This window comes from Periplaneta americana, chromosome 13 (assembly GCF_040183065.1).
Source record: "Periplaneta americana isolate PAMFEO1 chromosome 13, P.americana_PAMFEO1_priV1, whole genome shotgun sequence".
Classification (NCBI taxonomy): Eukaryota; Metazoa; Arthropoda; class Insecta; order Blattodea; family Blattidae; genus Periplaneta; species Periplaneta americana.
Window position 1 is genome coordinate 154,574,464 of NC_091129.1, and position 12,881 is coordinate 154,587,344.

Sequence of the window (12,881 nt, forward strand, 5' to 3'; positions counted from 1 at the left end):
CCTTGGTTATTTTAGTTTCCTTTACAATTAAAATTATTATTTCATAATTATATATTGTTCTTTTTTCATGTTTACTGCTTGGGTTCGTGGATGGTCCCATTTATAGAACACAACTTCATTTTCTAGTTAGAATTATTTAGCAGTGGTAGTGTTTTGTTGTAAGCAAAGTGAACATGTAATGAAAATTGAACAAATGAAACAAATATAGCATATACTACCATGTGGGCTAGGGGTAAAATGTTGTAGGTTCAAGAGTAAATTAATTAATTAATTGTCTAAACAAGGTGCAATAAAAACTTTCAATTTGCTTGTACTGTATCTAAGCAGTATGCTATAAAATATCCTAATATTATTAACAACAAATATTTTTGGGGTCAAAAGAAAAAAGACCTCAGGATAGTATGAAATTCTAGAGCAGCTGAGTTGCGAGGGTTAACAAGTGGAATATTAAAAACCATAGAAGCATTATCTGAAGTTTTTCTCTCAACAGTAAAATTCTCTTTTATTAATATTATACAGTATATCTAATCTTGAATTTTTCGATAACAATATAAACAGGGTAACCAGACGTCTCAGTTTTAAAGGGACAGTCCCGATATTTGCTACTTTGTCCCAGTGTCCCGAAAAGTTTTCTCAGGACGCGAAAATGTCCCGGTTTCCTTGCACTGACGAAAATGATTTCAGCACCATGCACCCCATGCCACTGAACTTACACATTCTCCAACCCTCTACAAAAAGAACTTCACTATGAACAATCATTTAAAGAGTTTTTGGAGTTTATTAATTCAATGGTTCAATGTGTATAAAACTATTGTTGGTCAATTAGTTTACAAGGAACTTAAAGCTTTCATATCACATTATAATAATTATGTTTCATCTCGGTCCTAAATTTAATCTTATCTTGATATATAGGCCTGTACTTATTTCCACGTATGCATAATATAACAGACAGCGTTTTAGCACTGTTATGAATCGTTGTGAGTGACAAAATGTAACAACATGCTTAACATAGAGAAACCCCTTTCCAGAATCCTTAATTTCCGAAAAGTGGTTTTTGGCATGTTGTATATCTGCCCGTTATTTTCATACAGGTGTACAACATTTTTTTTTTCTTAAAATTATTGGATGGCTTTTGTTCATATTCATTATTTTAGAAGCATATTCACACGAAATTTATACACATAAATATAAGAAATTCTTGAAACTTGAATAGGGGACAGTAATGGGACGAAATATTTATTCGAAACATAGACACGAGGTCCATATTCTAATGTCCAAAAATTTAATGTCCACTTTATGTCTATTACGTAGGTTGGATAAAAAGTAATGGCAACACTGCTGTCACGTGACGATGGTGCGTTCGAGAGCTGACATGAACAAGGACTGTTATGAGTTAGTGCAGCCAGCGGCGACAGTACTCCATCAATCTACTGCAGTGTGTAGAACGTTCACTTTCATAGGGATAATGCGAGCGCCCTAAGACCATCCTTACAAAACTAGAGCAACGTTCCTGGATCAAAATTGAAATGGCACGAGGTCATAGTGCACAAGAATGTTTTCAGGGACTGCGTGAAGCATGTGGCGATGCAGCGTTGCCATATCGCACAGTTGCATGATAGGTTAAAGCATTCCGGGAAGGCCTTGTTGCACTGGTACCAAAGGGAAGGTGACGACTTTCTTGGATGAATCGTCGCTATGGACGAAACCTGGACTCGCTCGTATGAACCAAACTTGAAACGCCAATCAAATGAGTGGAAGCATCCCGGTTCTCCTCGTCCAAAGAAAGTGCGCCCTACACAAAGAGCTGTGAAGGAGATGTTCATTGTGGCGTGTGACATTGATGGGGTAATACTGCACCACGCTGTACCTCCAAGGCAGACGGAAAACGTGGACTACTGGAACATCTACCGTACTCACCCGATATGGTCCATGCGATTACGATCTTTTCACCAAAGTGAAAGAACCACTGCGAGGGACCCGGTACAATATCAGAGATGAACTTATCCGTGCTTTAGGGTGGTCAATATGGAACATCAACAAAGATGGACGCGCTGATGGTGTACGACACCTTCCAAACATTTGGCAAAAGGTAATAAATAAGGGGGCGACTATATAGAAGGTACGTAAATGTTGTACCCCTGTGAATAAAGCCATGTCAGAAATATCGAACTGTTGCCATTACTTTTTATCCAACCCTAGTACATAGAAGTCCACTAAATTATGACCATAAATATATGTCTAATTAATTACTTGTCCACATTAATTTAGTCCAAAACCACAAATTTTATGTCCACATTTTTACTTTATTACCGTATGTCCAAAACATTATATCCATCTACAAATTTCATGCCCACTTTACTTAACCAATTAGCTACTCATCATCTTCTGTTCCTTCTTCACCTTCATATAGCTTCAAACAATAACTACAAGTTACCCTCTTCCTTGTAGCGGTTGTAATTCTGAACAATCTGGTCCACTTTTCTTAAGATTACCAGGTACTGTACAATCGTTTAACTGCCATGCAGTTGGGTTATTTAATAATTTCATTGTTCTTTTGGTCCTTGTCATTGAATTCCATGAATTTCCATATACATGGGTGTTGTGTGACGGTGTGTTTTTGGAAGTGATTTTTTCATCCTTCAACTACGTTAGTTGTTCGATGTTGTCCTGTCACAACCTGATTATAAGTGTTACGTATTTTAGGTGGACATTTTGTTGGCATGCTCTTCTCCTTTCTCCAGAAGATGTTCTTCTTATGTAAGCTTTTTCTATGTATGGATCCAAGAAAGTGGACATAAATAATTGGGACAAAAGTAAAAAAAGTGGACGTAAATCCGTGTGGACATAGGTTACATGGACATGGTATTAATGGACATAACGTCTATTCAAAATCAGCTCTGAAGATTTTCTTCCCCCTCTTTCTTTTTTTTCTTTTTTTTTTTTACGAAAACTAATAATTGCGAAAAGAGAGTAGTCTACTGAATTTCAAAAATATTTCCCCAATTGAAAACTACAAATAGATATCTTGGAATGTAAAAACATCTACCGGTATTACTTATTATGGGAGTAAGGTACTGAGAGCCGAACATTAATTCTGGAACTTTTTGTTATAGCAGATTTTTCAGTAATTCTATTGTTAGAAATTAGCCTGTAACTTCGAAAAGAAGCTTGTTTTAATTTACCTCAAGATTTTTGTGAAATATTTTCAATTTATTTCTTTTTAGAGACCATAAATCTTTGTTTTTTGGTATAATGAACAGTAACAGTTGCAAATTTGGAGTAGTTTCTTTAAATATAGTTACACTCCAAACATTTTAGAGGTGGAGTGGTGGAGAAGGGTTAACCAAAACGCAGACTAATTAAACTCACTCGCTTTTACAAATCATTTCAACTGCGTCATCTTTCCATAAATTAATTATTACAAACCTATTTTCATATTCACAATTGGCTATGTTTCAAGTTATATCAATTCAACGATTTCCATTTATAAACCTAACCGTAGGCCTATATAGATGCTAATATGGCAATGACAACACAATCTTAATCTTTGTTTATATTATTTTCAAGATCATACTTGTGAAATATTTATTTATTTAAGCATATTTAATCAAAACTGCTGGACCATAACAATCTATGTATTGTATTTGCGTGTATATGGGATTCACTATTGTGTGATATTAAGCTACATGGAAAAGAAACCATTTATAACGACTTCTGATGAAATGTCAGTCTTCTGACAGACTTAGATACAGAAATTACAACTAGTGCAATGCAGAAAAACACTATCATCAAGTCAAATACAATAGACATTCAATCAAATTTTGAGAGATATCCATTTCGGCTGTAGTTTCAAGATTCGTACTGTATTCACCTTATTCAACTTTCCTTAATAGTTAATAGGCTATATGCATTCATGATTTTGTATTGCTAATATGCATGTATTATCGCAAGCAATATATTAATACAATAAGTAATAATTAAAAAATATTAAACTACAAAATTTCAAGTACGGTATCATAACTAAGGCCTGACTCTGACATTATAGTCTAAATTAGTGCTTATAATATTTTATATTGCGATTGAGTGTCTATAGCATTAAACAGGACACACACAAATCCACTTGATGGGGCCCAAATGATCTAAATTAATTCTGGAATAGGATAAGAGGTATGGGATTGCTCTTTCAGGCTCTCTGTTGTCTCAACTGAAACAAAATCACATTTTCTCAAAGAAGGAAAATCTACTTTTTGTAACAGATGTTATATAGAATTTAATAGGTATCAAATTTAATATTCGTTAAGAATTTAACCTACTAAAGACCTGTGAATTTCAAAAAATTTGACATAATGTTAATTTGTAAAGTATTACAAAACATATTTGGAAATAATGTTTCAATTTCCTGCAAAATATATTTTAAAAAGTCAATCACTGACAGTAAAATTGTTTGTTGCCATCACTACACAATATTCCTTGGTTGGTTAATATTGCACTACCAACAATAAAAAAAAAAATTCCAATGTCACAGCAATCCATGCCAAATATGAACAAAAAGCATGTAGAGGTAATTAGGAGGGCTGAACAAATGAAAGTGATGACGTCATACTCACGCAGGCAATACTCCCGCTGTTGTTCCACTGGAAAAGCAGTAAAACAAACCACAAAAAATGAAAAAATTTGAATTCACCAAACGTGCATGAACACATGGACACATTTACACAGAGACAGACATGTTAGTTGTACAATCTACTCATTGTGTCCTATTAAACAATTTTCGATTGCATTTTTAAGGAGTTCAGGAATTGTAAAAAAAAAAAAAATCATTCAACATAAGTGGCATTTGTTGTGGAATACAATCATGGCATACAGTTTACTAAATGCAAGAACTGTAGGGCACCCATCAACATGGCACCCACCCGTCACCAAACAGGCTACAGCCACCAATCAGGCGACAGTGTAGACTACAGCAGACTACGAAAGGTATTGATAGAAGTACAAAACGTCAACTGTCTAATGTACATACAAGAGTACAAGAATCTAGAAAAAAAATCACAACATTAAATGGCAACAGTTGAAAGTGAATGTTTTCTATTGTTATAATAAATACAATTATAACAAATTAAGTTTTCTTGGATGATTTGTTGCATTTTAATTTAATAGATTCTATATGTATTCGATGTTGTATTAATATTATCTCAAGAAATAGTATAGGGCCATTTCAATGTCTGCTTGAAGTCAATCTCACTGGAATTTATTAGTACATAGCAGGGAATAATAACGTACTAACCTACATCAGTCCCAGAAATCTCTATATCCTTAAGGGTATATGTATGTGAACGACCACAAATATTATCAGAAAATGTAGGCTGTAAATTTCTAAAATTTTATAAGAAATTGAATTCACAATTGGACAAAAATTACAAGGTACCACAACAAGACTTATTATAACTTAAATATCTGATAAAAGTATAAAAAAGGTTACTAATAATATTTTTCAAACCAGTTTTATCAAAGTATGAAAAAAAAAAAAAAAAAACAAAAGAATTCTGCAGTTACATCATTTGGTAACCATAACATTGTTATAGTCTCTCTGGCATCTCTAATATTTTTCCTACATGTAATAAGCACTTATTTATGAAAAGTAGACTACTCTCAGACATGTAGAGTTGTTTATTTTAATACAATAACATTAATTTTTATATGTCCTATATAAAATATATTAAAATTTATATAATGTTTTGTGACCTAATTTTTTATTTCCAAAGATATGGGCAATTATTGCAGTCTGTCTTTTGCATAAATGCATGTTAAATCAGTATACAACATTTCAGAATCCTATCTCTAATGGTTGTGGAGTTATGAAATAATATGTGTGAAAATTTTCAAATGGAAAATTTAATTTAAAGTAAAAAATGATTCTAAAAAATATTATTAGTAACCTTTTTTATACTTTTATCAGATATTTAAGTTCTAATAAGTCTTGTTGTGGTACCTTGTAATTTTTGTCCAATTGTAAGATCATTTTGTTATAAAGTTTTAGAAATTTAAAGCCTGCATTTTCTGATAATATTTGTGGTCGCTCACGTACATATAGCCTTAAGTATCGATAATCAAATAAAGAGCATGGAAATAAGTAAAATATTCATACAAGCTAAACTGTAACACAGCAATATTCTACAATTTTGTTTTAGTTTCGTAAGTGGACTGATCAGAGCTCTTAAGCTAGGTCTACATTGCGGCAAAAAAAACTGCTTCAGGCTGATTGAAACTGACTCACACGGTTTGCTACAAACAATCAGCTTTCGATAAGTACCCTAGGTTAGAGTCTGTCACACGAACATACTATGCAGATGAAACGTTTTGTTTGTCCCAAGCAGGGAGAGACAGCCAAGAGTTGTTTCTTGTCTACTTATTTGCAGTTGTCAAAATCCTGAAACATCTTTCCAGCTGACTGATTTGTTTACCAGAAAGTATATTGAAGCAGTTTGAAATATTCCAGAACAAGAAATCCAAAGGTGAGGAAGATGGATTTTCTATATACCTTTTTGTTGTTTACATTCTTGCTACCAGTGACATACAGTATATATTAAAATTAATTTATTATTTTAGGTACAGTATAATTCGAAATCTAAAATAACAATATTTTACACAACTGAAAAATATATTGTTAGTAACGAATAATAGTTAGTTTTGTTTCTATACAGGGTTAGTTAAAAATCCCGCACCACCTAAATAACTTTTGAAGCATGTGATTCAGTGACATGAAACTTGGTATGTGGGGATAACCATATACTAAGAACTCAATAATGGTATTACCGAGTTTTTTCTACTTCCGGTTTAACCGGAAGTAACTCCAACTCTCTTATTTTAAATTGAACACCCAATATATATATATATATATATATTTTTTTTTTATATATTTTTTTTTAATAAAGCTCATTAAGAGCTTTTCAAAAATTACCCACACTTGATACTTCTGTACAAATTCAGTGTTGCTAAGTCAAGAAAACAGAAAAGTGTATCGAATATTAAAATAATAAATGCACTACCTAAATAACGTTTGAAGCATAAGGTTTAGTGATATGAAACGTGGTATGTGAGGATAACCATATGCTAAGAACTCAATAATGGTATTACCGAGTTTTTTCTACTTCCTGTTTAACCGGAAGTAACTCCAACTCTCTTATTTTAAATGGAACACCCAATATATATTTTTTATTTTTGAATAAAGCTCATTAAGAGCTTTTCAAAAAGTACCCACACTTGATGCTTCTGTACAAATTCAGTGTTGCTAAATAAAAATGGAAGTGGTGCAAGATAGTCCTAAAGCCTGGTTAAATCATTCCTTAAATGGTTTCTATGATCGAGTGACACATTGTAAAGCAGCTGAGGGCTACCAATTTGAACACATAATTTAGAAGGTAAGCTAGCTTTGTTTTGTTTTTATTAAGGAAGGAGTATTTTATTATTTTAATATTCGATACACTTTTCTGTTTTCTTGACTTAGCAACACTAAATTTGTATAGAAGTATTGAGTGTGGGTACTTTTTGAAAAGCTCTTAATGAGCACTATTCAAAAATAAAAAAAATATATTGGGTGTTCCATTTAAAATAAGAGAGTTGGAGTTACTTCCGGTTAAACCGGAAGTATAAAAAACTCGGTAATACCATTATTGAGTTCTTAGTATATGGTTATCCTCATATACCAAGTTTCATGTCACTGAACCGTATGCTTCAAAAGTTATTTAGGTGGTGCGGGACTTTTAACTAACCTGTATAGAAACAAAACTAACTATTATCCGTTACTAACAAATTTGGTTTTCTTATATAAAGCTTTTTTTTTTTTTTTTTAACTATTAGTGGGTACTTGACTGTCCGTCACTTCTGTCTAAAGTAAAATAAACTAATTTTTAGATGAAGTGTTAAGGCTCGTTCACAATAAACCAGGAACGGAAACGACAACGAGAACGAGAACGGAAATATTGTTAAAATAAATGTATTTAAATGAGAACATTCACAATTAAGCATTGTGAATGCTCACATTTAAATACATTTATTTTAACATTATTTCCGTTCTAGTTCTCGTTGTCGTTTTCGTTCCCGGTTTATTGTGAACCAGCCTTTATGCTGAGGAGCTCCTTGTTTGTATAGAAAAACGTCCGGCTATTTACAATTTTAACTTGAAGGATCACAGCAGCTGTGTTTTAGATAATGAGTTGTTTGCTGTAGTGTGTACCGGTTTTGAATATGTTTGAAGCAGCAACAAAGATTTTGTTTCAATCAGCCGCAATGTGGGCCTAGCCTTAAACAAATGAGTAAAGATTGACAAGAATATGTATGAACGGACGACCATAGCATGAACGATATTTGAAGGGAGAATTTCAGAATTTTCAAGAAAAATTTCAAGAAGAATTGTAGCTTTTACGTGAAAAAAAAGTCATTTCTGAGGATTACTGAAAGGTTCCTTTTGTTTAGAAAGACCAGAAACTAATATATATGAAGAAATTCTCGATGCAGTGCTCTGTGCACCATAGAAATCTGTGAGATAACATTCTGAGGAACATTTTGTAACCTTAAAAGCTCTGGGTAATAATTGAGTTGTATCATCTATTAAAAACTGTGCTATATTAAAAATACAACACTTCCACTTCTATTTAAGGGGAAAGGTACACTATTGGCCTGCAAAAAATGAGTGAAGTTCATTTTTTTTTATATCTCAGCTACTGTAGAAGCTAAATAAACAAAACTTTTCATGCTTAATATACATACATTACACTATATAAAACACTACCAGTATTTAGAATATTAAAATAGCTAATCATTACCTTTAAAAATAATATCAAAGTTGCATAATCTTTTTACAACAGTAAAGCATTTACATAATTAAATGTACAATTAATTAAATATTTGTATTATTCATTTACAGAAATATTCTATAGATCTACATCAACAACATAAAGTAGGATCTTTTATCTATTCCTTCAGGAAATATTTTTTTCTTAATAAAAATTTTTAGGAAATTTAATATTGAAGTTAACGATTAAGAAAAAAAAATATTTCTTGAAGAAATAGGTAAAAGATCTTAGATTATGTTGTTGATGTAGGTCTTTAAAACATTTTAGTGAAAAAATCACGTAGATTTTTTATTAATTATATATTTTATTATGTAAATGCTTTACGGTTGTAAAAAAACTTATGCAAATTTGATATTAATTTTACAGGTAATTCTTAGTTATTTTAATATTCTGAACAATGTTTTACAAAGTGTAATGTATGTATATTAAGCATAAAAAGTTTTGTTCATTTAGCTTTTATAGTAGCGAAGATATAAAAATAAATTAATTTCACTAAATTTCTGCAGGCTAATGGTGTACCTTCCCCCTTAAGGAAGGTCAGTGAAACTTTTATTTTTCATTAAATAGGCCTCAAATAATAATAGACACATATGAGAGTTAAAAAATTGGTGCTGTTGGCTTATGCTTAATAAAATGTTTCATTATAATTCGCAAATTATGTTTAGACATATATAATCAGTACATACTACATAAAAAATGCTATTCAGATCTTGTCGAAAATTTCATGTCTTCTGTCTATATTTTGGTTGATATGTAAAGTGAGTTCCTTCATTAGTTTGTGGCATCAGCTTCAATGAAAAGATTATGGTAATATACGTTACAAGAGCGGTATGTTGACGTTTTCATGGTCGAGGAAAAGATTGAAAAAGCGAAACGTAGTTGAGCTTTTTTAATTTCCGAGAACATGAAAACAAACATACCGCTCGTTTATCGTACATTATTTTGTGCGAAGATCGTTTATTACATACCTGAAAGACGAATTTCTAATTAGTTGCAATGAAATCTCCATGTTGGTTTCTGTTTAATGACGGCAACTTCGGAACACCAAAATATCTTTCTTCAACATTGTTGCTATAAAATGTTTTCTGTGTTTACTATACTCCAGCAGGCCGTGATATACGTCTGTCTTTTTTTTTTCCCCCAGTCTATAAATGCGAACTTAAAACAAACGGTAAGGTTATGTAATGATTTATTTTTCATTTTAATATTTTTGACAATATTATTTATATAACATATTGCAGTAATAACATCGGCATCTGGAATCTTGTTGATTTTTTCACGGCTTCCTTAATGTTACTTGTATCAGGAATGCAATAAGTTTCGTGGAGTGTAGACTTTACTTAATTTTTGCAAATATTTAAAAACAATAATTAACATTGCAATTTAGGTGAAATTGCAGTGGTAAGTTTCCAATTTATAATTATTACTATGTTAAACGTCTCTAAAAATAATATGTTAAAAGCCTAAAGCAGTAAAATGAATGTCATGCTTAAGCGGTAAGAAGAGGGAAATTGTTATGTGTGTTATGTTGGGAATACTGAATGTGGTATTTCACATTTACCGCGTATTGGTTCTGTGCAGAAAACAAGCAAATACGCACGATCTCGCACAAAAGTAATGAAGTAGGCCTACCCTTCATATTATTTTTTATAAACTATTCATTAATTTAACTTTTTAAATTGAAGCTGATGCAATAAATTAATAATGAAACTCACTTCTCATATCAACCAAGGTATGGACAGTAACAAACAACATTTTGAACATGATCTGAATAGCAGTTTTTATGTAGTCTGTACCAATATATGTCAAAATATAATTTTGAAATTTTGTATTCATAATATTTAAAATTTTTATTATGCATAAACCAACATCACTAATGGTTACCTTTCATATGTGTGTATTATTTGAGGCCTACTTAATGAATGGTAAAAGTTTCACTGACCTATCTCACGTACATGTAGAAGTGCCATGGAGGTGTAAATATTACATATTAATGTGACACATTTTTTTACAAGAAAATACAGTTGAATTACTACCCGGTGACCTTAAAGCTGATTTTACCGGGGTTTCTCGATGAGATGTTAAAAATTCTGAAATAATTGCTTGAAATTTCTATGCGACTGTGATGGCCCAAGTACACAAATGCAGACATTAATATATGGTAATTCCTCATTTGAAAAAGAACTCAGATGCTAGCATCTAGATAGATGCAGAGTTATTTCATATTTTGATTACTTACTTTATGTTCTTTGTTGACATTCAGAAGTGCATGGACTTGTATATTAATTGAAGGGTTCAGAGCCATAGTGGGCCAAGCGCCATTTATTAAAAACGGAGAAATCAAGGGTTAAAGTTAAGTGAATACCATAGTTTAGTGAAGATTGACATATAAAATAGTTTTAATGTTATAATTCTTGCTATATATTTCCATTGAATTATGGTAATAACTTCATTTTAACCCTTGTTTTCTACGGTTTTAGTAAATGGTGCTTGGCCCACTATGGTTCTGAACCCTTCAATTACATTGGGATTTGAATTAGAATTTTTTCTTTGATAATCTAATATGGAGTACACAACGTTCGAAAGTTTATCTAGCGGTGGAAAAAAAAGGGAGAAGGAAGCATTCTACTTGTTTGTTATTCAATGATGCAACTATCGAGAACAGAAACTGAGAAATCTTAGGAAAATGGACAAAAGTGGTAGTGAACAAAATCGTAAAAAATTCGTGGTAGACTATGTACGCAATAAAATGAAACTAAAACAAGTATTATTTGTAAGTGGAAGTAGTAGCTGGAATAAAGTATGGACACTGGAGAAAAGTGGAGAGTAAAATAAAAACTCGAAATTCCCATCTATCTGGAGGAAAAGAAAATAATCAAGAAATAGCTGGGTTCAATAATTTCAAGGAAAAAATTGTTCCGGGGCCGGGTATCGATCCCGGGACCTCTGGTTGAACGTACCAGCGCTCTGCCAACTGAGCTACCCGGGCACTCCACCCAACACCGTCTCAACTTTTCCCTTTATATCCACACAACTCGCGTGGGCTGACGAACAATTTCTCCCTTGAAATTATTCAAATCTGCTTTACAGGGAGCTTCACCTGAAAGACTAGATTTGCATAATATATACGTCACTGTGTACGTTAACAGAAAACCACAATTCCAAGTCACACAGAGTTTGTGTGCACTCGATGTGGGTCTCTGGCGTTTCGTCAGCCCACGCGAGTTGTGTGGATATAGAGGGAAAAGTTGAGATGGTGTCAGGTGGAGTTCCTGGGTAGCTCAGTTGGGAGAGCGCTGGTACGTTCAACCAGAGGTCCCGGGATCGATACCCGGCCCCGGAACAATTTTTCCCTTGAAATTTTTCAAATCTACTTTACAGGGAGCTTCACCTGAAAGACTAGATTTGCATAAATAGCCAGGTTATTCAACCATTAGTGTAGTCTGAAGTCCTCTAACTTAGAGGAACATTTAATCTAAAAAGTCTATATGTGAAACTATTTTTTTGTACTTTTTATGGATTTTAAGAGCAGCCATATGCGAGTCAAGTGGATTCAGTCATTTGTAATATTAGCGATGAGTAAAACACTTTTTTACCAACTGAAAACAGAAGTAGATCTAATCTTTGAAATGTTGTGTACTCGCATATTTCATAGATATGGTTCAATCAAAAACTGCCTTCGATACGTCCCCATTATGTCTTGTCTTATCTAAGATTATGTATACTAATATTTCATGTACCGGTAACTATATTTGCGATTAAACTAAGTAAAATCATGCTAATATGTTAAATTTAACATTGCGTACCGGTATTTCTGATCGTAAATATAATAATTATTGCTGATGGTGTATTTGTAAAGCACAAATATGTAATTATTCTGATCGAGAAAGAAGAAAATGATTGAAAATATACTGGACTGAATCATATTAATAGCTAACAATCCAAGAAAACTTAACTCGTTTGGTCACATAATAAATTTCAAATCAATTATTGTGATGTAAGATTTTGTTGATGAGTTGCAAGTACAGT

At 32.4% G+C, this 12,881-nt stretch overlaps 1 protein-coding gene across 8 annotated transcripts in view; it reads right to left on the reverse strand.

The window, feature by feature from the left end:
- LOC138712568 (cubilin) overlaps nt 1–12,881 on the reverse strand; it is a 909,639-nt gene that overhangs the window by 94,493 nt on the left and 802,265 nt on the right. For 7 of the 8 annotated variants that reach the window (XR_011335744.1, XR_011335745.1, XM_069844493.1 and 4 more), the window contains one exon: nt 4,608–4,634. The exons of the other annotated variant lie outside the window; for it this stretch is intronic. Coding sequence is in view for 4 of the 7 variants with exons in the window: in XM_069844493.1 (XP_069700594.1) it covers nt 4,608–4,634 (27 nt within the window). In the remaining 3 variants the exon portion in view is untranslated. The remainder of the gene's footprint in view (nt 1–4,607; nt 4,635–12,881) is intronic. 8 annotated transcript variants of the gene reach the window in all.